General features: G+C 40.7%; 1 protein-coding gene across 1 annotated transcript; it reads right to left on the reverse strand.

The window, feature by feature from the left end:
- Positions 1-1058: 1058 nt before the first annotated feature.
- Positions 1059-25133, reverse strand: optc (opticin). Its single transcript, XM_064965806.1, has 7 exons — positions 24294-25133; positions 22845-23057; positions 22436-22607; positions 21505-21663; positions 5430-5632; positions 5076-5171; positions 1059-3743 (listed from the first exon to the last, which is right to left on the reverse strand). The coding sequence occupies exons 2-7, from the start codon at positions 23040-23042 to the stop codon at positions 3576-3578; spliced, it is 996 nt and encodes a 331-aa protein (XP_064821878.1). The 5' UTR covers positions 23043-23057; positions 24294-25133; the 3' UTR covers positions 1059-3575.
- Between the last annotated feature and the right edge of the window lie 1268 nt (positions 25134-26401).

The raw sequence follows: 26401 nt of genomic DNA on the forward strand, positions 1-26401 counted from the left end.
TGGCTACACTTATGAACTCCACGGAGTCATCCACATGTGGTAGAGAGAATCCCCTGGTCACCTATAGATACCTGTTAAGAGCCACATGCCTTTCAATGCATGACTTTGAACACCTTGAAATGCATTTGTTGTAAGAAATGTGCTACATGAATAAAGTTTGATTTAATTGATGACATTACAGCTGTAGAATATGTAATCAACTGTAATTTTCATATGAGGACAAGTGCAGTTTTTCCATGCACTTTTAATTGATCATTTGGGATTTTATCACTTGACATAGTGGGAAGGATCATATAAATCAAGGCTGTGTGAATGCATGTACCACCACGAATAAACAATACTGCCTTTGAAGATTTGTCTCTGGTCATGAACCTACAATACAGGATGGATGTCTCGACAAAGTCAATTATGAATTCTCCTCATTGACAACATTCTAGAACTGAGTTATCTCTCATCCACGTCTGGTATACGGGGAAATCTGTTTAATGATTATGTAAATTATTAAGTGACTCTTTCTTTGTAGAAAGTTGCTAGCTGTATAGAACATGTATTGTATATGGATTGCTATGATGCTCAAACTTAACTTAATAACTACAGACACAGTATAAACTTTATTCCTCATGCTGGCCCTGACCAAACCGGCAAGTTGCCCCTCACTATAACTGCACTTCTCCACATGGCCAGACTTATATTGGTCTGCTCCCCTTTTAATGCTCTTATGCTCATCCTTGAAAAAACCATTGGAATCATTATCGGGTTTTGTCACTAGGTATTATGGGTATTGTGAAATGTCCACTGTGTAGACTATTGCTCAGAAAGAGATTTTGTTTAACAATATTTTTTTATTCTAAAAAAGGTAGGAGTCAAAATCATTGACACACTTTCTTTCAATACGGTTCAATACCTCACCTTGCGAGGATAACAGCACTGGGCCTTTCTTTTAAATGTTTCATGAGTTGGAGGGGTCTTAGTCCATTCCTCCATACAGAAACACTTCCAGATCCTTGATAGCTTTTGTCTGCACTTACTCATTTGAAAAGAAAACAACATTCAGAATATATTTTTCGATACATTTTTTAGGATACAAAATATTTAAATCTTTGTTACAAACGCACCATAACACCGCTAACCATCCACTGTAGAGCCTTATAATACAACCCATTGGAAGCATAAGACATAGAGCTTCACTTTGACATATTGTGGAGCATTGTAGAATGTATAGTTTTTGTTTAAATGTATTTAAAAAATGAATAATAAGAAGAACATCCTAGTGCCCGATCTCTCCTTATTTAACTAAGGTGAAGAAAGGCACTTACTATAGACTTTTTTTTACCTCTTGAGATGGGAAAACATGTAAAAAATGACATTTAGTTTAACATTTTCTCTTTATGTTAGAATGTTAAAATGTGAGTTTTTTTCTCACCATCACAATTTAAATTATATCGCTGCCAAAGTTTTAACTTGGTGGCGCAACAAATTATCTCCATTGATCAATATGTAAAGAGTAATTTCAGAAGCCACTTTAGTCACACTGTACACTAGATGCATGCATGTTGAGCGAAGCTCCAAATGTACAGTGCATTCAGAAAGTATTCACACCCCTTTATTTTTCCCACATTTTGTTGTGCTACAGATTGAATATAAAATAAATTGAGATTTTGCGTCAATAGCCAACACAATACCCCATCATGTCAACGTGGAATTATATTTTTAGATATGTTTACAGGCGTCCTTCCTAACTCAGTTCCCGGAGAGGAAGGAAACTGCTCAGGGATTTCCCCATGACGCCAATGGTGACTTTAAAACAGTTACAAAGTTGAATGGCTGTGACAGGAGAAAACTGAGGATGGATCAACAACATTGTAGTTGTTCCACAGTACTAACTTAATGACAGAGTGAAAAGAAGGAAGTCTGTACAGAATAAAACTATTCCAAAAGTTGTGTTCTGTTTGCAATAAGGGACTAAAGTAGTAATACAAAACACGTGGCAAAGAAATTAACTTTATAGCGTGAATGCAAAGCATTACAGTGACTTGTGAAAGTATTCGGCCCCCTTGAACTTTGCGACCTTTTGCCACATTTCGGGCTTCAAACATAAAGATATAAAACTGTATTTTTTTGTGAAGAATCAACAACAAGTGGGACACAATCATGAAGTGGAACGACATTTATTGGATATTTCAAACTTTTTTAACAAATCAAAAACTGAAAAATTGGGCGTGCAAAATTATTCAGCCCCCTTAAGTTAATACTTTGTAGCGCCACCTTTTGCTGCGATTACAGCTGTAAGTCGCTTGGCGTATGTCTCTATCAGTTTTGCACATCGAGAGACTGACATTTTTTTCCATTCCTCCTTGCAAAACAGCTCGAGCTCAGTGAGGTTGGATGGAGAGCATTTGTGAACAGCAGTTTTCAGTTCTTTCCACAGATTCTCGATTGGATTCAGGTCTGGACTTTGACTTGGCCATTCTAACACCTGGATATGTTTATTTTTTAACCATTCCATTGTAGATTTTGCTTTATGTTTTGGATCATTGTCTTGTTGGAAGACAAATCTCCGTCCCAGTCTCAGGTCTTTTGCAGACTCCATCAGGTTTTCTTCCAGAATGGTCCTGTATTTGGCTCCATCCATCTTCCCATCAATTTTAACCATCTTCCCTGTCCCTGCTGAAGAAAAGCAGGCCCAAACCATGATGCTGCCACCACCATGTTTGACAGTGGGTATGGTGTGTTCAGGGTGATGAGCTGTGTTGCTTTTACGCCAAAAATAACGTTTTGCATTGTTGCCAAAAAGTTCAATTTTGGTTTCATCTGACCAGAGCACCTTCTTCCACATGTTTGGTGTGTCTCCCAGGTGGCTTGTGGCAAACTTTAAACGACACTTTTTATGGATATCTTTAAGAAATGGCTTTCTTCTTGCCACTCTTCAATAAAGGCCAGATTTGTGCAATATACGACTGATTGTTGTCCTATGGACAGAGTCTCCCACCTCAGCTGTAGATCTCTGCAGTTCATCCAGAGTGATCATGGGCCTCTTGGCTGCATCTCTGATCAGTCTTCTCCTTGTTTGAGCTGAACGTTTAGAGGGACGGCCAGGTCTTGTTAGATTTGCAGTGGTCTGATACTCCTTCCATTTCAATATTATCGCTTGCACAGTGCTCCTTGGGATGTTTAAAGCTTGGGAAATCTTTTTGTATCCAAATCCGTCTTTAAACTTCTTCACAACAGTATCTCGGACCTGCCTGGTGTGTTCCTTGTTCTTCATGATGCTCTCTGCTTTTGAAATATCCAATAAATGTCGTTCCACTTCATGATTGTGTCCCACTTGTTGTTGAGTCTTCACAAAAATTTAGCAGCTAATATTAAAGAGATAGCGAACCAGAATAGAATTAACAACTCCCCCTTTCCATCCTTCCTTTCCCCACCCCTCACACTCATCTCTGTCTTTGATTTGCTTTTTTTAAATGAATATTTCTCTTTCCTTTTCCTCCCTCACCCTCCCTACCACCGCCTTTGTAGACCCATCCCTGCCTCCCTCTCTGCAGAGCCCCTCCCTGGCCCCCTCAATGCTCCCCTCAGTGACTCCCGATAGGCAGGCGAGGCAGGCAGATGTAGGACGAGGCAAACAGGTTGATGTTGACAGGGTTTCCATCCAGCCTGATGTCCTCCAGGGAGCGTCGTATGTAGTTACGGTCGTGGCTGTTACAGAATGTGTCCACATGAAGATTCTGGATGTTGTTGTTCTGGTGGGGAGAGGAGAGGAGGAGAGGAGGAGAGAGTGAGACAGAGAGACAGAGAGAGACAGACAGACGGGCAAACAGAGAGACGGGGGTGTGGGGGGGGTTATGTGTTACTTTGAGGAGGAAATTAAACTGGATGAAGCAGAGACATGATGGCAGACGTCATTAGAGTAATTCATTTAATCTGGAGAGCTGCTCCAATTTGACTCTGTGCCCGTTGAGAATCCATAACTACAGAGGAGAGGAGAGAGAAACCAGTTCGTCACTATCTGACCAAGTTGAAATGTCGGAAGCTCCTCCTAGTTCTACAATTTCTATTTTTAAAATATGATTTTAAACCTAACTCTAACCCAAATCTTAACCACACTGTTAACCTTATGCCTGCCTAAATTAAGACCAAAAAGAACATTTTTGTTTTCAGAAGTCATTACGACTTTGCAGTTTGGCCATTTAGTGGTTATCGAAAAGCCAGGTTATACTGGATCTGAAACAGTATGGGGGACAGCCTGAGGATTGCTGTAGAGATGTGTGGGGTGAAAAGTTAGTCTCCTCTATTTTCAGCTCTCAGAGAATACTAAGTTTGAGACAGAGTCTGCAGAAATGTGTACGCTAGTCTGGTTGTGCTGGGTGTGGGGAGTACCACAGGAAAAAAAATTGAAGTATACAGTACTGGAATTACTATATTTATATACAGTGCCTTGCGAAAGTAAATAATTTTGCACGCCCAATTTTTCCAGTTTTTGATTTGTTAAAAAGGTTTGAAATATCCAATAAATGTCGTTCCACTTCATGATTGTGTCCCACTTGTTGTTGATTCTTCACAAAAAAATACAGTTTTATATCTTTATGTTTGAAGCCTGAAATGTGGCAAAAGGTCGCAAAGTTCAAGGGGGCCGAATACTTTCGCAAGGCACTGTATAGTATTCTACAATATACTACAACTTTCTATAGTAAGCACTACACAATCGAGGGATACTAGAGTATACTACAGTGTGGAGTATTCTACAGTATTCTTCAAAATGCTACAGCAAGTACTACACGTGATCGAGGGGTCCTTTATTGATGTTGAGGATATTAAAGTATACTAGAGTTTACTACAAAATGCAATAGAATGATATAGTAAGTACAATAATATTCTATTGTAACCTGTAGTATTTTTTATGTGGGGCGTGTGAGGTGTATGAGCGGTGTGTGTGGGATGCATGAGGAGTGTATGAGAGGTGTGTGCGGTGTGTGTGAGCTGTATGAGGGGTGTGAGTTAGGTATATGAGGAGTATGAGCGGTGTGTGAGGTATGTGAGGTGTATCAGGGATGTGTGTACATGCATGTTGATACCTGCAGGTGTAGTACTCGGAGGCTCTCAGGTAGTGGGACAGGGATGTAGTCCAGCTTGTTATCAGACAGATACAGGAACTCAAGCAGGCTCATCTCCTGTTTAGGCCAGATGGAGTAAAACAACAATGTAAAACATCAATAAAAGCCACCAGAGGGCGCTCCATCTCTATTCAGTCAAGAGGAACTGTATCCTACAATACTGCTTCAGCTACTTTGGTATTTACTGTTCGATGATGTTGTCAAAAGGAATTCCTTCTGGCCTTTACATCAAAGAATTAATCAAAATTATAGCTAGAGTGTGTGCGCATGTGAATGTATTTATGTGTGTGTGCAAATGTGTGTGTGTGTGTGCACCTTAAACCCATCTGTATGTAGTCCATTGCTGATCAGTCTGTTGTTGCGCACATCAATGTATCTGAGGGTGGGTGGGAGTTCTGGCAACGCCTGCAGGTTGTTATCAGCCAATAGGATGTCCTGGAGCTGTGATAGGGGGCGGAACGCATCTTCATCCACACCAGAGATCTGGTTCCCTGTTAAGTCGATGCTCTTCAGCTTGTCTGGAACGCACAGACCAGGGGGTTTGAGGTGAACATATACTGTATCACACACAGTGTTGGGTAGGTTACATTCTGAATGTAATCCGATACAGTTACTAGTATACAGTTACTAGTTACCTGTTCAAAATTGTAATCAGTAATGTCATTTTTGGATTACCCATCCTCGGTAACCTAATCAGATTACTTTCAGTTACTTTTAGATTACTTGCATTATGCCACCCCACACACATGCTTACCTCCTTCTTGACTTTTCCTAAGTCTGTTTAACAAATGTATGTTAGAATTTTGACATCACAAACAGAATCTGTGGTAAAACAGTCTTAAGAGGACATTATTTTCCCTGAGTGCCAAAAATGTACTTTTTCAAATCTTTCTACAGAGTCACATGCAGGTAAGAAGTTTTGATTTCTGTATATTTGATTTGTACATATAGTATCCGAAAGATCCGAGGATAAGGTTTCCAAAATACTTGCCATTGTCAAATAACTCTCAAAAGTGAAGAGATGAGCTCTATTTCAAAAGATCACTGCTTCCAAGAATAACTAGTGTTCCCACTCTACACATGTCAAAAGACAGGCTACAGCAGGGGTACTCAGCTCTTACCCTACGAGGTCCGGAAACCTAATTAGCATAATACAAAAATCTCCATAAGAATCTGTCAAATTGACCTTTTCAAGTGTGAGATCCAAATATCTCGAACGGTCGCCCCCAGCTTGAGTTGTTTTATTCACATGTCAGAATGCACTCACTGTTCCAAAATATGGTTATTTCGCAACAGGACAGTTAACATGCGCTGCCTGCTAATTATCTATAGGCTATGTTTCAACTTGTCGATTTCAAATTATTTTCTAACAAGTTGTATTTTCTAACAACAGTTTGAATTGAGGTGTGTTCCGCCGTCTCATTAATTCACATAGAAGTAGCCAATTTCAGCGTCACGGGTAATTTATGTTTGAGGCTTTACTGAGCCAGATAAAATTCTCTCTTCCAGGAGAACACACCAAACTTCACACGTTTGCACAGATCAAGTATGCAAATAATAGCTCAGTTTTGCAAGAATTTGAAAATGTTCTTGCTGGTGCTCGCTTTCCCTTCCTTGTTGTTTTCCCCTTATCTTCTGTATATCGTGTTCTCGTTTCTACAGTAAGCGCATACAGTATGTATGTACAGTTGAAGTCAGAGGTTTAAATACACTTTTGTTGAAGCAATTAATACTCGTTTTTCAACCACTCCACAAACTATAGTTTTGTCAAGTCGATTAGGACATCTACTTTGTGCATGACACAATTATTTACAGACAGATTATTTCACTTATAATTCACTATATCACAATTCCAGTGGGTCAGAAGTTTACATAAACTAGGTTGACTGTGCCTTTAAACAGCTTGGAAAATTCCAGAAAATTAAGTCATGGCTTTAGAAGCTTCTGATAGGCAAATTTACATAATTTGAGTCAATTGGAGGTGTACCTGTGGATGTATTTCAAGGCCTTACCTTCAAACTCAGTGCCTCTTTGCTTGATATTATTGGAAAATCAAAAGAAATCAGCCAAGACCTCAGAAAACAAATTGTAGACATCTACAAGTCTGGTTCATCCTTGGGTGCAATTTCCAAATGCCTGAATGTACCACGTTTATCTGTACAAACAAGAGTACGCAAGTATACACACAATGGGACCACGCAGCTGTCATACCACTCACGAAGGAGACGCTTTCTGTCTCCTAGAGATGAATGTACTTTGGTGCGAAAAGTGCAAATCAATCCCAGAACAACAGCATAGGACCTTGTGAAGATGCTGGAGGAAACAGGTACAAAAGTATCTATATCCACAGTAAAACGAGTCCTATATCGACATATCCTGAACGGCCACTCAGCAAGGAAGAAGCCACTGCTCCAAAACTGCCATAAAAAAGCCTTTTTTGCAACTGCACATGGGGATATATGTATCGTTCATATCTGCTGGATATATGCGACACAGTCCCTCTCCAAAACAACACATAATTGGTTAGTAGAGACCCTACTGAGTATTTTCCACCCCACTTTAGCTAAGACAGGTATAAAAATTTACACTATACTGTTTGGAATTGAAAACATGGTCTAGGTGTGGAGAAATGCTAGATACAAATACAGACAGAGACAGACAAATACAGACAGACATAGACAGTATAGTATCCTGGGAAGTCTACCCTGGGGGTTGGTGATAGAGGGACGGTACATGCCACGACGTTGGCTCCTTCTGCTGGGAGTACACGGGCTGGGCACCCCAACGCAGATGGCTCCATGTGGAGGTAATTAGGGGAGAGTGCCAACCAGCTGTGCAGGCCACATAAAGGGAGCACCGTGGCACACCGCGAGGAGGGACAGAGAGACAGACAAAACAGAACCTGAGAAGAAGGACCGAGCCAAACCCACGTTATTTTGTGATGTTTATTTTGTTGCCTTGTAAAGTCGAGTTTTCTGACTAGAACCTCCCTTTCTCTGTGTTAATCTCTGCGCGCACAACCCAAACCTCCACGGTTTACCACAACAATTTGGACAGACGTAGAAAGACAAATACAGACATAGACAGATGTAGACAGATGTATTGGAAGACAGACACATTCCTCTAAGAGATTTGTTCACAGCAAATATCTCCCCCTCCAGCTGGCAGGGCTGACCTAAAAACACCATTGCCTTCGCTGTTTGCTGTTTCACCCTTTTGTGCCTGGTGCCAAAGCATTAAATCAAGGCTGAGATCTTGGGGTTGAATAGACTATACATTTGAAACATAATTGCTTAAGGACACCTATGGCTGATTTTATGGCTCAGGGGCCCATATACCAGTTACTGAGGCCTGCTTTACGGTGACGTCTGGCCTGAGAGAGGGTACCTAGAGGCCAAATTCCAATAGGGAATAAATATTGGAAAATATAATTATCAACACCACAAGCCAATTTGTATCCCATGTACAGTCCATTGGTGGCTATGGAGAGGGTGGAGAATTAAGTGCTACTGGATATATACGACACAGTCCCTCTCCAAAACGTCACATATTTGGTCACTGGATATATTCTCAACATAAGTGTGAACCTACACTGATTGTACAAAACAGGTAGAAAACCTGCTTTCGATGGCACAGACTATTCATGGTATCACTCAGATATAGGACAGACATGATTTTCTTTCGGACTATCTGTATGTTTGTAAGGACTAATAGCAGTAAGGCCAATAAAAATGTTCAAATATTTTTTTATACATTGCATTTGGAAAGAATTCAGTCCCCTTGACTTTTCCACATTTTGTTAAGTTACTGAGACAATCTACACACAACACCCCATAATGAGAAAGAAAAAAACAGATATTTTATGTTATTAATGTTAGCAAATTTAACTACCCCCCGAAAAAAATCTTTACATAAGTATTCAGCCATTTACAATATTCTCAACATGACACTACAAGTGTGAACTCCCATTATTCTCTGCAGATCTGATTGTGGGGAGTTTCAAAACAGGTACCTCCGAAAAGTCCTCTGGTTGGGCCACTTTGAGACACTTGTCCCATGGTGTTGTCTTGGCTGTGTGCTTAGATCCTGTTGGAAGGTTCAGTCTGGGTCCTGATCTGGACTCAGATATTTCTGATATCTTTCACTCGATCCTGAAACCCTGCCATTGAAAAACATCCCCACAGCACGATGCTTCTACCACCATGCTTCACCGTAGGGATGGTGCCAGTTTTCCTCCACGCGTGACGCTTGGCATACAGGCCAAGGAGTTCAATCTTGGTTTCATCAGACCAGAGAATCTTGTTTCTCATCGTCTGAGAGTCCTTAAGATTCCCTTTGGCAAACTCCAAGGGGGCTTTCATGTACCTTTTACTGAGGAGTGGCTTCCATCTGGCCACTACCATAAAGGCCTGATTGGTGGTGTGCTGTGGGGGAGGTTGTCCTTCTGGAAGGTTCTCCCATCTCGACAGAGGGACTCTGAAGCTCTGCCAGAGTGACCATCGGGTTCTTGGTCACCTCCCTGACCAAGGCCCTTCTAAGGCCCTCCTCCCCGATTTCTCAGTTTGGCCTAGTGGGTAGCTCTGGGTAGAGTCTTGGTGGTTCCAAACATCTTCCATTTAAGAATGATGGATACCACTGTGTTCTTGGTGACCTTCAATGCTGAAGAAATTTTGTTGTACCCTTCCCCAGATTTGTGACCCTACAGAATCCTGTCTTGGATCTCCAATAACATTTCCTTCCACCTCATGGCTTGGTTTTTGCTCTGACATGCACTGTCAACTGTGGGATTTTATATAGACAGCTGTGTGCCTTTCTAAATCATGTCCAATTAATTAAATTTACCAGAAGTTGTAGAAACATTTCATGGATGATCAATGGAAACAGGATGCACCTGAGCTCAATTTATTTTGTGTCTCATGTCAAGGGGTCTGAATACTTATGTCGATAAATTATTTCTGATTTTATTTGTAATACATCTGTTTGCTCTTTGTCATTATGGGGTATTGTGTGTAGATGAATGAGATAAACAATTGATTTGTTTTGGTATTAGGCTGTAATGTAACACAATTTGGAAATAGGGAAGGGGTCCGAAAACTTTCAGAATGCAATGTACAGTGCCTTGCGAAAGTATTCGGCCCCCTTGAACTTTGCGACCTTTTGCCACATTTCAGGCTTCAAACATAAACATATAAAACTGTATTTTTTTGTGAAGAATCAACAACAAGTGGGACACAGTCATGAAGTGGAACGACATTTATTGGCTATTTCAAACTTTTTTAACAAATCAAAAACTGAAAAATTGGGCGTGCAAAATTATTTGGATACAAAAAGATTTCCCAAGCTTTAAACATCCCAAGGAGCACTGTGCAAGCGATAATATTGAAATGGAAGGAGTATCAGACCACTGCAAATCTACCCAGACCTGGCTGTCCCTCTAAACTTTCAGCTCATACAAGGAGAAGACTGATCAGAGATGCAGCCAAGAGGCCCATGATCACTCTGGATGAACTGCAGAGATCTACAGCTGAGGTGGGAGACTCTGTCCATAGGACAACAATCAGTCGTATATTGCACAAATCTGGCCATTATGGAAGAGGGGCAAGAAAAAAGCCATTTCTTAAAGATATCCATAAAAAGTGTCGTTTAAAGTTTGCCACAAGCCACCTGGGAGAGACACCAAACATGTGGAAGAAGGTGCTCTGGTCAGATGAAACCAAAATCGAACCTTTTGGCAACAATGCAAAACGTTATGTTTGGCGTAAAAGCAACACAGCTCATCACCCTGAACACACCCTATACCCACTGTCAAACATGGTGGTGGCAGCATCATGGTTTGGGCCTGCTTTTCTTCAGCAGGGACAGGGAAGATGGTTAAAATTGATGGGAAGATGGATGAGGCCAAATACAGGACCATTCTGAAAGAAAACCTGATGGAGACCTGAGACCGGGACGGAGATTTGTCTTCCAACAAGACAATGATCCAAAACATAAAGCAAAATCTACAATGGAATGGTTCAAAAATAAACATATCCAGGTGTTAGAATGGCCAAGTCAAAGTCCAGACCTGAATCCAATCGAGAATCTGTGGAAAGAATTGAAAACTGCTGTTCACAAATGCTCTCCATCCAACCTCACTGAGCTCGAGCTGTTTTGCAAGGAGGAATGGGAAAAATTTCAGTCTCTCGATGTGCAAAACTGATAGAGACATACCCCAAGCGACTTACATCTGTAATCGCAGCAAAAGGTGGCGCTACAAAGTATTAATTTAAGGGGGCTGAATAATTTTGCACGCCCAATTTTTCCGTTTTTGATTTGTTAAAAAAGTTTGAAATATCCAATAAATGTCGTTCCACTTCATGATTGTGTCCCACTTGTTGTTGATTCTTCACAGAAAAATACAGTTTTATGTCTTAATGTTTGAAGCCTGAAATGTAACAAAAAGTCGCAAAGTTCAAGGGGGCCGAATACTTTCGCAAGGCTCTGTATACAAAAACAAAGATCTAAATTCAGTAGCAAAATTATCCTTGCTATGACCTACCTAAAACAATTCCATATAGCTTAGTAGAACTCCCCCTAGACTGTAATGGGTTAATCATACAAAGAGCATCAATGTCTCCACCACCGCTACTGACCCCATTGTAAACCATAGCACGCACTGTGTCAAAGGTGCACCTGGTAGAGACGGATTCCTGCCTTTTCAAATCTAAATCAAACTTGGTGCCATCCTTTAGAAGTATGCCTGCAGTGTCATACTTGTGTCCAAACTTACTAGTAGCATCAGTGCAAAGGGTGAGCTTATTCAAAGCATCCTCCAGATGTCACATTGAAACCTGTCATGCCTCCAAAACCATGTGAATGCAGAATATACCTGTGACCCACCAAGTTTTTCCAAAACAACCTTGACAACCTGTGATGCTTTTACTGAAACAACGCACATGGTAGTGATAAAAATCCATACAAACCTCTGTAACAGCATCTGTGTAACAGCTTCAGCCTCATCTATCCTTTCCTTGTACAGCCTCTCTCCTCCCTGACATGCTCACATTCCTTTTCCAGGTTCTTCCTACCACCAAGTTCCCTATCTAACTCCTCTACAGAGTCTGTCTCCCGAGCACATTCCAACACAGCGACACTGTCATCTTCATCACAATCAAAAAAAGTATATCCTGACTCTAGCATCTTTTAGGAAGATGAAACTCTCTCTTATCAAAACCCCCCTGTTTCAGTCCAGCTAAACGTTTCCTGTTTGCTTTCATTCAATGTAGACATCAATCCACTGATAGATTGCGGAGAGTTACTGTCATCAGCAATGTAAGCCCCAAGATCAAAGTTTTGCTGCAGCACATCTAAAATCAAGTTATTGCATGACTCTGACTGTGGGACAGTCACCTGAGCCCGGTTGCTTATCTCGAGCATAATGCCATTAGTCAACTGGTCAGCACCAAACTTACATGGCCCTTGTATAGACAAATAAAACTCAATTGCAAAATCCTGACTTCCCCTACCATCCATACTACAACTGCTGCTGTGTCTCCACCTCCCCACAGGCCGAAGTAACAATTAACCCTGGCAGTGCATTCGTTTAGCTGGACACATTGTGCCTCATTGGCTAAAATACAGACAATCAGATCATAAAAGCCAGTGGTATAGACATGTAAACACAGACAACCCACTACTCTCTTCAAACACACAACTGGCAGTTATTTGGGGATAAAGTTCAACAAAATATAGCTGTGAGCAGTAGGACCTGGGGTTCACAGGATGACAGAAAGGACACAGGAGGTGTAGGATAACAAAACGAGCACTTTATTGTGTATGAACTATCTTCAAATATGTACAATCAGTGAAAGCATTACTATTGGTACCCATCTATACCACAAGGATGACGCAAGTGAAGTTTAGTCTAGAGTGCTATAGGTTGGTTATCCTTGAATGCAGCAGGTAATCATTCTTAAAGTCAATACTTAATGTATTGAGTTTATATTCCAATTCTGGGGTCAATTTGACCAATGGTTTCTGTTAATATTTGTGTAATATGTTCAACATTACTTTGAATTCAGCAGCGAATCATTCTCAAATTCATTAGAAGCTAATTCGTTGAGTTTAAATACCACATGGAGTCAATTTCAAATCAAATCAAAATGTATTTGTCACATGAGCTGAATAAAACAGGTATTACTGAACAGTGAAATACTTACTTACAAGCCCTTAACCAACAATGCAGTTTTAAGAAAAATATGTGTTTAAGTAAAAAATAGATAAGTATAAAATAAGAAATAAAAGTAACCGCTTTACATTGCAGTAGCAGAGAGAACAGTATATGACTCGGGTGGAAGGAGTCTTTGACAATTTTTAGGACCTTCCTCTGAAGCCGCCTGGTATCGAGGTCCTGGATGGCAGGAAGCTTGGCACCAGTGATGTACTGGGCCGTACGCACTACCATCTGTAGTGTCTTGTGGTCAGAGGCCGAGCAGTTGCCATACTATGATGGTGCAGCAGTAGAACTTTTTGGGGATCTTATCTTATCTTGTCTCCTGAGGGAGAATAGGTTTTGTGGTGCCCTCTTCACGACTGTCTTAGTGTGTTTGGCCTATGTTAGTTTGGTGTTGATGTGGACACCAAAGGACTTGAAGCTCTCAACCTGCTCCACTACAGTCCCGTCGATGAGAATGGGGGCGTGCTCGGTCCTCCTTTTCCTGTAGTCCACAATCATCTCCTTTGTCTTGATCATGTTGAGGGAGAAGTTGTTGTCCTGGCACCACACAACCAGGTCTCTGATCTCCTCCCTGTAGGCCCGTCATGAAGTCCAAGATCCAGTTGCAGAGGGAGATGTTTTGTCCCAGGTTCCATAGCTTAGTGATGAGCTACAAGTGCATTATGGTGCTGAACACTGAGCTGCAGTCAATGAATATAATTCTCACATAGGTGTTCCTTTTGTCCATTTGCGAAAGGGCAGTGTGGAGTGCAATAGAGATTGCATCATATGTGGATCTGATGGGGCGGAATGCAAATTGGAGTGGGTCTAGGGTTTCTGGGATAATGGTGTTGATTTGGGCCATAACCAGCCTTTCAAAGTACTTCATGGCTACAGATGTGAGTGCTACGGGTCGGTAGACTTTTAGGCAGGTTACCTTAGTGTTTTTAGGTACAGGGACAATGGTGGTCTGCTTGAAACATGTTGGAATTACAGACAGACAAGGTGATGTCACTTGCCTGTTGGTCAGCACATTCTCAGAGTATACTTACTGGTAATCCGTCTGGCCCTGCGGCCTTGTGAATGTTGACCTGTTTAAAGGTCTTACTCACATCGGCTACGGAGACATGATCACACAGTCTTCCCAGAACAGCTGATGCTTTCATACATGTTTCAGTGTTACTTGCCTCGAAGCGAGCATAGAAGTAATTTAGCTTGTCTGGTAGGCTCGTGTTACTGGGCAGCTCGTGGTTGTGTTTCCCTTTGTTATTTGTAATAGTTTGTAAGCCCTGTCACATCCGACAAGCGTCAGAGCCGGTGTAGTACGATTCGATCTTAGTCCTGTATTGACGTAATGCCTGTTTGATGGTTCGTCGGAGGGCATAGCGGGATTTCTTATCCCCCTCCTTGACAGTGGCAGCTTTAGCTCATTGCAGATGCTGCCTGTAATCCATGGCTTCTGTTTGGGGTACATACGTGCGGTCACTGTGGGGACGACATCATATTTATTTATTTATGAAGCCAGTGACTGATGTGGTGAACTCCTTAATGCCATCGGAGGAATCCCGGAACATATTCAAGTCTGTGCTTGCAAAATAGTCCTGTTGTCACGACTTCCGCCGAAGTTGGCCCCTCTCCTTGTTCGGGCGGTGATCGGCGGTCGACGTCACCGGTTTTCTAGCCGCCACCGGCACTTTTAATTTTCCAATTGTTTTGTCTTCATTGTACAGACCTGGTTTCCATTCCCATAGTTATATGTTCCTTATTTAACCCTCTTGTTCCCCCATGGTTTTGTGCGTGTTTGTTTGTTGTAAATTGGCCTGTATTTCTGACCTTGATTATTTTCCTTCTTGGAATATTTGATGTTTTGAGTAAAGTTACGTGAATTACTCATCTCTGTGTCCTGCGCCTGACTTCGCCTTACCTGCTACACCTAGACGCCTTACAGAAACACGCACCTTAAAATGGAGTCAGCAGGTGCACAAAGCCCTCCTTTGTTAGTAGAGGAGCGCGTCCAGCAGCACTCGACCATGTTGCATAGTCTCGGCAGAGCCATGGATCGTGTTGGACCACTATGAGGATTTCACCCGCCGCTTCGGGGCAGTTTTCACCCATCCGCCTGAGGGTAGAGCAGTAGGGGACCGCTTGTTTCACCTAAGGCATAGGTGATATTTGTTGTTGTTTTGAGTAAAGTTACGTGACTTACTCATCTCTGTGTCCTGCCTCTGACTCCGCCTTACCTGCTACACCTAGATACCTTACACCTGTAGCTTAGCATCTGCTTCATCTGACCACTTTTTTATTGACTGAGTTACTGGTGCTTCCTGCTTTAGTTTTAGCTTGTAAGCAGGAATCAGGAGGATAGAATTATGGTCAGATTTGCCAAATGGAGAGTGAAGGAGAGCTTTGTATGCGTCTCTGTGTGTGGAGTGAAGGTGGTCTAGAGTTGTTTTTCCCTCTGGTTGCACATTTAACATGCTCGTTGCTTCGAGGTGAGCAAAACCTCGAGACTTCCTTAGATGTCGTGCACCAGCGGTTGTTTACAAATATACATAGACCTCCACCCCTTGTCTTTACCAGAGGCTACTATTCTGTCCTGCTTATATAGTGTATAACCCACCAGCTGTATGTTATTAATGTCGTCGTTCAGCAACGACTCAGTGAAACATAAGATATTACAGTTTTTAATGTCCCGTTGGTAGTATATATGTGCTTGTAGTTTGTCTATTTTATCATCCAATGATTGTACGTTGGCTAATAGGACCGATCGTAAAGGCAAATTACCCACTCGCCGCTTGATCCTCACAAGGCACCCCAACCTTCGTCCTCGATATCTCTGTCTCTTTCTTCTGCGAATGACGGGGATGAGGGCCTTGTCGGGTGTCTGGAGTAAATCTCCCTCCTTCGACTCCTAATTGTCTTTCAATACGAGGTGAGTCTGTCCTGATTTCTAGAAGCTCTTTTCGGTCATAAGAGACGGTGGCAGAAACATTATATCCAAAATAAGTTACAAATAACATGAAATAACACACACAATAGCACAATTGGTTGGGAGACAGCCATTCTCTACTGTGCCATTCTGACTAAGACAATTGGACTTACGGTTCATGAGAAGATTTTTAAAGTATTTTTAGAATTAGCATATGTGCATCTATAGGTACAGTGTGCCCATATTTGAATGCAGGATTTTTTTTCAAATCAAAACCATAAATACCTAGTCATTTGCACAACTGCATCCAGCCAAAATGTGTCAAATTGGCTACCATTAATCCACATATAGCAGTTGTTGTTAGGGGTTAACTGCCCTGCTCAAGGGCAGAATGGATTGTATACCTTGCTGGCTCAGGGATTCAAACCAGCAACCTTTTGTTATTGGGCTAACACTCTTAATGCAACTGCTGTGTCAGATTTCAAAAAAACTTTAAGGAAAAAGTATAATCTGAGAACGGCGCTCAGAGCCCAAAACAGCCAGAGAAATATCCGCCATTTTGGAGTCAACAGAAGTTAGAAATAACACCATAAATATTCACTTACCTTTGATGATCTTCATCAGAAGGCACTCCCGGGAATCCCAGTTTGACAATAAATTACTGATTTGTTCCATAAAGTGCCATAAAGTCCATCATTTATGTCCAAATAGCCACTTGTTGTCAGCATGTTCAGCCCAAAAAGTTCCGTTACAGTCCTTTAGAAACATGTCAAACGATGTACGGAATCAATCGTTAGGATGTTTTTAACAAAAATGTTCCAACCAGAGAATTCCTATGTCTTCAGAAAAGCACTGGAACAAGAGGTAACTCTGTCGGGAATCCACGTCATGAGATCAAGGCACTCTGCCAGACCACTGACTCAGAGGTCTCATGAGCCCCTCCTTTATAGTAGAATCCTCATTCAAGTTTCTAAAGACGGTTGACATCTAGTGGAAGCCGTAGGAAGTGCAACTTGACTCCATAGACACTGTGTATTCGGTAGGCCAAGCTTTGAAAAAATACAAACCTCAGATGTCCCACTTCCTGGTTGGATTTTTCTCAGGTTTTCGCCTGCTTATGAGTTCTGTTATACTCACAGACATCGTTCAAACAGTTTTAGAAACTCCAGATTGTTTTCTATCCAATACTAATAATAATATGCATATATTAGCATCTGGGACAGAGTAGGAGGCAGTTCACTCTGGGCACGCTATTCATCCAAAAGTGAAAATGCTGCCCCTTATCCCAAAAAGGTTAACTGCTAGGCTACCTGTTGCCTTGTCTAGAATGATGCAATGAGTTTAAAGACAACATCTGGAATGAATCTGACTTATGGTTCCTCGGTGTTGGAAAACCTACCCAATTGTCATACTTAAGAAAAAGTATTTCTAGTAAAAGTTCACAAGTATTTGTGTTTAGTAGTACACTGGATCAGAGGCAATAGGGATGACCAGGGTTGTTATCTTGATTAGTGTGTGAATTTGACCATTTTCCCTGTCCAGCCAAGTATTCAAAGTGTAATGAGTACATTTGATTGCATATGGTTTTGAGCATTAGCGTTACACATGCTAAGAATGAGTTGTTAATAGTTTCCTTGTAATTTTGTTTTAGGTATCAATACCAAATTCAGTGTGATCCATCTTTTACATGGACAAAATATTTTAGATAATAGGCGACAATTACTTGAAAGAATTATACATTATGAAACATCAAAGATACCAGGCCTGGTCTTCATAGCAAATTTTGACATTTGATAAGGTATGACTGTAATTGATATATAAATGCCTGGGTACTTTAATTTTGGTGAATCTATTCTGCAATGGGTTAAAATTATGTACAGCAACCCCATATGTAAAATAGTAAATAATAGTTACTTCTCAAAGTGTTGAGCTTTTAGGAGGAGTAAAACAAGGCTGTCCCTTATCTCCATATCTATTTATAATGGTCATTGAAATGCTAGCTATTAACATTAGGTCCAGCAACAACATCAAAGGGTTAGAAATCCAGAGATAAAACAAAAGTGTCAGTGTATGCCGATGACTCAAGTTTTTTTAAAGTCCACAATCTGGATCCCTGCACAGTCTCATTGAAGATTTTGATCACTTTTCTAGCCTCTCTGGAAAAAAAAAAAATGATACTGTATTAAGTTTTGGATTGCTGACAGTGTTTACACTACCTTGTGCTTTACCAATAAAATGGGCAGATGGTGAAGTAGACATACTTGGTATTCACATCTCAAAAAATATTAATTAATTTATCACAATCAATATCAATAGAACTTTTGCAAAAATGTATACGATTCTGCAACCATGTAGAGGTAATTACTTGTCTGTTTGTTGAGAAATCTCATTGATTAACTCTTTGGTCCTATCACAGTTTACTTACTTACTAACGGCGCTGCTTACTCCAGACGACTCATTTTGTAAATCATATGAACAAAATATATTTCACTTTATTTGGAATCCTAAGCCAGACAAAATTAAACATGCCTAATTATATAATGAAAATTAGTTTGGGAGACAAAAATTATTAAATATTAAAGCTTTAAACCTGTCACTAAAAGCTTCATTCATAACCCAAAATGGTTCTCTAGTAGATTATTAAGAAAGGCTCATTCTTTTGGCCTTTATACAGACTTCTCATTTCCGACAAATGGAAAATTAAATTTTGTTTAAAGTATCGCCCTTTCTTAAACAAGTCATACAAAGCTGGTTACAATTTCAGTTTTATCCTCCAGAAATGTTATGGTTAAACTCAAATACTGATTAATAAAAAAACATTATTTATGGGAAAATGTAAAAAAATATATATTATATTTATTAATTAAATTACGAAAAGAAACGATGGAGTTATGTCACATATGTAGAATCCAAAATAGAGGAGGCAATGTGGAAAATGGAGAAGGTAGGGTACTTGTTTCCCTGCCATATATTAAAGATACAAATTGGCTGAAAGGAATTGGCATAAATAGAAAAATATACCAGTTTAATTTGAAAGGTTGCAAAATAAATGGGAAGAGATTTTCGATTATCGATTCCATAGCACATGGTTTATGAACTGGTACAAAAAACAACACTTGAGTCAAAACTTGAGAGTTTTTAAATGTAAATTATTATATAAAATTCTTGCATCCAACAGAATGCTATATATATATATGTGGCATACAACAATCTCAGCTCTTATATTGCCGTTATGTAGCTTGTTTCTGATCACAGGTTCCGTAATGGTTCAAAAACAACATGCACTTAAAATAGCAGTTTTGAGCAATTTGGAAAGCCAGAGCCAGTCAAAAATAATATAATAATACTCATAGGAAAAGTGTTCAACTTTAGCTCATAATCTGTTGATACTATACGATTATAAAGGTCAAATAATTATGTAAAACATCACAGCACAATTGAAAAAGTTATAGATAATGGAAATCATACAAGGGTGGTCTATAGTGATAGGTGGGACACACACACACACACACACACACACACACACACACAGTTGTTTTAATGGAAGGTCTTTCATGCATGGCCATGCAAAAAAATGCTCTAAAACTTTAATACATTCTTACATTTTTATTATACTGTAATTCTCTAGCTATGATCAACAAACAATTTGAGCTTGAAGAATTTAGAAAATAACAAAGGGCAAATATTGTACAATCCAGGTGTGCAAAGCTCTTAGCGACTTACCTAGGAAAATTCACAGCTGTAATTGCTGATTCTAACATGTATTGACTCAGGTGTGTGAATACTTATATACAATTATTTCTGTATTTCATTTTCAATAAATTTCTAAAAACATATTTTCACTTTGCCATTATGGGATATTGTTTGTAGATGGGCATTTATTTAATTCATCTTGAATTTAGGCTGTAACACAACAAATACGGATTAAGTAAAAGGGTATGAATACTTTCTGAAGTTACTGTAGATTTGTGTTCAAAAAATACAAATATTTCCTGAGTGTATTTAGATCTCCTAGATATAGGCCATACACTTCAAATCCTTCTTCCTTAAGATGTATTTTTAGACTGTCTAAAAATGTATGCATTTGTATGGGCTATAGTAGTAAATGAATAATTGTATTAAGTCATTGGATACTGAAGAAAAAGTGCAGAGAAGTGAAAGATTGAACTTTCCCCCTTTAGTTAACACTATCAACGTTTCGCTCTACTGTGGGAATTGTGCTCAAATCATCACAATATTATCCACTTTCAATGTAACAAACTGAAACAAAACAAACTATGCAAGACTTATTTTGCTAAACAAACTGTGCAAGAGATTCTATTGCATTGACATGCAGGAGTCATGGACCGACTCTAGACAGACCGGTGTCCTATAACCAATCAGAGCTGCAGTATGACTATATGCAAATAACTATTGCCATATCTGGATCTGTGCCATTCATTTTGACCTGGACTGTGTTAAAAGCATGAGTGGTTGCGCTTGTTTTGAGATCAAAGTGAGAGCTGCATGTAGCCACCTGTGCACATTTGTTAATAGTCTTTGCTAGTTAGTGAGTTAGTAGCCCAGTTATAGCTAATTTGGAGTCAACAAAGGGTGAGTGGTTGCTTCCTATGCGAGCACAAGATCTTTGAAAAGCAAGTCAGGTAAAGAGCTTTTTTATATCTTAAAGGGGCAGTGTTGTATTTTGAGACTGTCTTTAATAAGCTAAGCAGCCAATAGGCAGAGGGTAGCATAATTTGTCTGATTCTCTGTAATAATGGTATGGGAATAATAATGAGTTTTACTTTGTAAAGTGGTTTCTTGTATCAAACAACACAACATTTTCAGCCACTGCCTTGTCTGAAGGGCAAGTGGATTAACAGGTTATTGTCAAGCTCTGTACGTTTTTTTTCTCAAAAGTATCATGGATTGTAGGCCTACATTGAACACCACACCTTTTCTGCTGCTGTAGGCTGAATGATAGAACAGCTATTTCTATGTTCAAATGTTATGAGATGCATTTTTATCCATTGTTTTCCATTTGTATGCATTGTAGGCCACTCTGGTAGGTCTACATTATGATCAAATAGCCGCAGCAGCCCGTGTAATCACCCTCACTACTTGCAGGGTGATTTGTGTGTGTGTGTGTGTGTGTGTGCGTGTGCGCGTGTGTGTGTGTGTGTGTGTGTGTGTGTGTGTGTGTGTGTGTGTGTGTGTGTGTGTGTGTGTGCGTGTGCGTGTGCATGCCTCTGTGCCTGTGTGTGTGCGCGTGCCTGCATATATCTTACTGAGGTTGATGAAGTCAGTGTTCTTGACGTGTCTGATGCTGTTGAAGCGTCCGTAGAAGTGTGTGGTATCTTTAGGCAGTGGAGGAATCTGCTCCAGGTTAGCATCATCACAATACACACTTCCACTGATGCACACACACAGCAAACATGTAGGCATACCTGCACAGAGACAGAGAGAACATTACACACTCACACACACACACACACACACACACACACACACACACACACACACACACACACACACACACACACACACACACACACACACACACACACACACACACACACACACACACACTCCTACTGGTATGCATGCATGACTGTAAGTCACTTTGGATAAATATTATTAATACTATTATTACCCATATTATTACCCTCTTGCTCTTATGCACCCCAGTATCTCTACATGCACATAATAATCTGCACATCTATCACTCCGGTATTAATGCTAAATTGAAATGATGTTCACCTCTAGGGCCTAATTATTGCTTACCTCCCTACTCTTCTACATTTGCACACACTGTAAATAGATTTTTTTCTTCCCTTTTGTACATTTGTTTATGTGTAACTCTGTGTTGTTGTTTTTGTCGCACTGCTCTGCTTTATCTTGGCCAGGTCACAGATGTAACTGAGAACTTGACTTGTTCTCAGCTGGCCTACCTGGTTAAATAAAGGTGAAATAAAAAATGTAAAAACATGTACGTGTCTGCTAAATGACATATTATTATTATTATTATTATACACACAGCAGACACGTAGGCATACCTGCACAGAGAGAGATTACATTTTGCGCACGCACGCACACACACACACACACACACACACACACACACACACACACACACACACACACACACACACACACACACACACACACACACACACACACACACACACACACACACACACACACACACACACGGCTCACCCAGGCCAGTGTCAGGTCCAAACAGGCCTGGTCCTTTGAAGTCCAGAGTTACTGGAGCCAGGGGAGGGGTCGGCCTGGGGAACAGGGTCATCTCCTCCTCATACTCAGGAGGGGGCATGTTGGCTGGGGGAGGGGTCTCAGGAGCAGGGGGGGCCACTGTCCCCACCTCGATCTGCTCTCACAGAGAAGAGTACATTAGTAGATTGACCAATTCACCTCTCTCAACCACTCTCTCTAGTTTCCCTTATTTCACTCCCATCATTCCTCCATTCCCTCTCACACCTATTCCTATCGCCCATATTATCCACTCTTACTTTTCTTCTCTCTTTATCTTGCCTCTCCTCTCTTGTCCATTCCTCTTCTTTCTCACCCTCTACTAGTCTCTCCTCTCTCCTCCTCTCCTTCTCACCTCTTGGTCTAGGTCATCATAGTCATAGTTTTCTCCATTGAGGTCCAAGTTTTCCCAGTCTGTCTCTCCATTCATATCAAAGTCATCCAGGTCATAGGGCTGTTCGTCTGGCTCTGCCCCCCCCTGAGGGGCACACACACTGGGGCAGGGGCCTAGCAGAGTCAGGGCAAAAGCCACAACCACACACAGCAGGGCCATTCTCAGGCTACACACCTGTGATAAGAGATTGTCAGTCAAAGCGTTAAATTCAGTAGGCTTTGGTTAGTGCTAATGCTAGCATCTAAAAATGTACCAAATCATCTTAAAAATACAGCACTTGGTTTCAATTCATATCACAACCATATCACCCCTTAGGATAAACAGTTGTGATAAAGCGAATGTTGTAAATTAATTCTGTATTATCGCAATCAGCGATAGTAACCTGGTAGATTTTTTAGTAAACCCCATCTGCATGGCAATTGATCTATATTTTACAGGCTCTTCTATTTTGTTTTTAACAAGGGCATTAGTCCAATGTTTGCATGACCTCTAGGGTCCACCTCTCCCTACTGCCTCCGGCCTGTCTAGCCTAAGTATAGCTGGAGATGTCTTGGTTCACACACACGCGCACACAGACACAGATACACACACACAACTCCAGATGTCCACTGTCTCAGGCACAACCACCTCCAAGGGAAAATCAAATGCAACTGGATATTTCAAACGATGTACAGTCTTTTTTTGGGTTAGATCTCCACATTTCCCTGTTCTCCGAATGTGACCCTGTATGTTTTGGTGTTTGTTTCTGCACCTCAGATCTGACCTCAGATCAGACCTAAGGTTGCCAAGAGGTCACATCTAGGATCCCTGTTGCTTTGGAACCAAGGGAGTATTGTTGAGTTGTTGGTAAGAATGCAGATGGAATGTTTGCTCTGAAAGCAGACATGAATGTGTGAGTCTGGCCTTGGGTTTGTCTGGTGCCAACAGAACTTAACACAAGTCATACACAAAACAGGATTATTTGATGACCAATAAGGTCTATTGAATGGAATATTGAGATGACTGATATTATCAACAAACTGAGTGCTCATATTGTACTAGTCAAGCTACAGCTACAGAAACAGCAGGGATGAGTTTCAAGGGATGTCAATTGAATGACTTAAACATGTGCATAAATAGAAATTATATTGTGCGTAATGAGTCAGCAAAATCACAGTAATGTTGTTGCCAATCAGACAAATATCCAAATCACACTCTGGGACATGACACTAACAAAAGCGGAATTACACCACTTTATAATGATGTGTACCGATTGACATGACCAGTTTATTGTATTAGTCCCTTACTAAAACCAAACCCCATTGGCCCTTGAGTCATTCTCTAGTGACAGTGGGGTTTAGCAGCACAAGAGTATGCTTAGAGAGAGAACCAAAAACACTCTGTCTGTTGTAGTCATGAAATAGAACTTACCAGTGTCAGGAGTTAACTAATCCCCTTTTTATCCTCTCTCTTCTCCTGTTTTCTCCTTTAGAGTGCTGGTCCAGCAGGGTTAAATAATACCCTCTCCTCGTCTCTCCTATACTGTCTTCTCCTTTAGAGTGCTGGTCTAGCAGGGTTAAATAATACCCTCTCCTCGTCTCTCTTATATTGTCTTCTCCTTTAGAGTGCTGGTCTAGCAGGGTTAAATAATACCCTCTCCTCGTCTCTCTTATATTGTCTTCTCCTTTAGAGTGCTGGTCTAGCAGGGTTAAATAATACCCTCTCCTCGTCTCTCCTATACTGTCTTCTCCTTTAGAGTGCTGGTCCAGCAGGGTTAAATAATACCCTCTCCTCGTCTCTCCTATACTGTCTTCTCCTTTAGAGTGCTGGTCCAGCAGGGTTAAATAATACCCTCTCCTCGTCTCTCCTATACTGTCTTCTCCTTTAGAGTGCTGGTCCAGCAGGGTTAAATAATACCCTCTCCTCGTCTCTCCTATACTGTCTTCTCCTTTAGAGTGCTGGTCCAGCAGGGTTAAATAATACCCTCTCCTCGTCTCTCCTATACTGTCTTCTCCTTTAGAGTGCTGGTCCAGCAGGGTTAAATAATACCCTCTCCTCGTCTCTCCTATACTGTCTTCTCCTTTAGAGTGCTGGTCTAGCAGGGTTAGCCAGTGGAGGAATGGACCCCTGTTGTTCAGTTGGCTGGTGAGGGACGTGGCCAAAATAATGGGTCATTATTAGGAGAGGTGACTGGGAGGGGGGAGAAAAGGGTGCATTTGAGGGAAGGCAAGGTCATTTAGGTCAACATGTACTCAGCTGTTACTAATCCCCCCCCCCCCACCACACACACACACACACGTACACACTCTCACACATGCACACATTCCTACTTCTCCCAGACCCCCCCTCTAGTCTTTTTGAAGGACTAATTACTCTCGCCGAAAGACCAATGTAATGTTTGAATAACACAAGGATTATATGGTTTATATGAAAAATTCCAGAACAATCAGAAACATTCACCTTCCTGAAATGGTTCTATCCAGCTTCGTCCAATTTACGTCAACAAAGAAGGCACCATATGGGAGTTAAGGTTAGGATTAGAGTTTTGCTAGGATTCTTGGACTAACTTTGCAATAGGAGATGCTCTACCTTGGCTGGAATCGGCCGGGTTCTGCCCTGGAACTCCACATCCAAGCCTTTTCACCAGTTACAGCACCTTCAGAAAGTATTCACAACCCTTGACTTTTTCAACATTTGGTTGTGTTACAGCCTGAATTTAAAATTGATTAAATTAATATGTTGTGCAACTGCCTTACACACAATAACCCATAACGTCAAAGTGTAATTATGTTTTTATAAAATTTTACAAATTAATTCAAATGAAAAGCTGAAATGTCTTGAGTCAATAAGTATCGGACCCTTTTGTTATGACAAGCCTAAATCATTTCAGGAGTACAAATGACCTTAACAAGTCACATAATAAGTTGCATGGACAAACTCTGTGTTTAACAATAGTGTTAAACATGATTTTTGAACGACTACCTCTTTGTACCCCACACATACAATTATCTGTAAGGTCCAACAGTCGAACAGTGAATTTCAAACACAGATTCAAGACCAGGGAGGTTTTCCAAGGCCTCACAAAGGGCACCTAAATGGGTAAAAATTTAAAAAGCAGACATTGAATATCCATTTGAGCGTGGTGAAGTTATTAATTACACTTTGGATGGTGTATCAATACACCAAGTCACTACAAAGACACAGGCGTCCTTCCTAACTCCGTTGCCGGAGAGGAAGGAAACCGCTCAGTGATTTCACCACAAGGCCAATGGTGACTTTAAAACTGTTTCAGAGTTTAATGGCTGTGATAGGAGAAAACTGAGGATGGATCAACAACATTGTAGTTACTCCACAATACTAATATAAATGACAGAGTGAAAAGAAGGAAGCACTTACAAAATAAAAATATTCCAAAACAGAAATCCTGTTTGCAATTAGGCAATAAAGTAAAACTGCAAACAAATTGGCAAGGAAATTATCTTTATGTGCAGAATACAAAGTGTTAGGTTTGGGGAAAATCCAACACAACACATCAGTGA

This window comes from Oncorhynchus masou, chromosome 5 (assembly GCF_036934945.1).
Source record: "Oncorhynchus masou masou isolate Uvic2021 chromosome 5, UVic_Omas_1.1, whole genome shotgun sequence".
Lineage (NCBI taxonomy): Eukaryota > Metazoa > Chordata > Actinopteri > Salmoniformes > Salmonidae > Oncorhynchus > Oncorhynchus masou.

Coding starts and splice junctions, on each gene's coding strand:
- optc (XM_064965806.1), bottom strand. CDS start 23,042: ATGGCCCTGCTGTGTGTGGTTGTGGCTTTTGCCCTGACTCTGCTAGGC. Junction 22,608..22,844: donor ATGATGACCTAGACCAAGAG/GTGAGAAGGAGA, acceptor CTGTGAGAGCAG/ATCGAGGTGGGGACAGTGGC. Junction 3,744..5,075: donor TCCGAGTACTACACCTGCAG/GTATCAACATGC, acceptor TCTCCCCACCAG/AACAACAACATCCAGAATCT.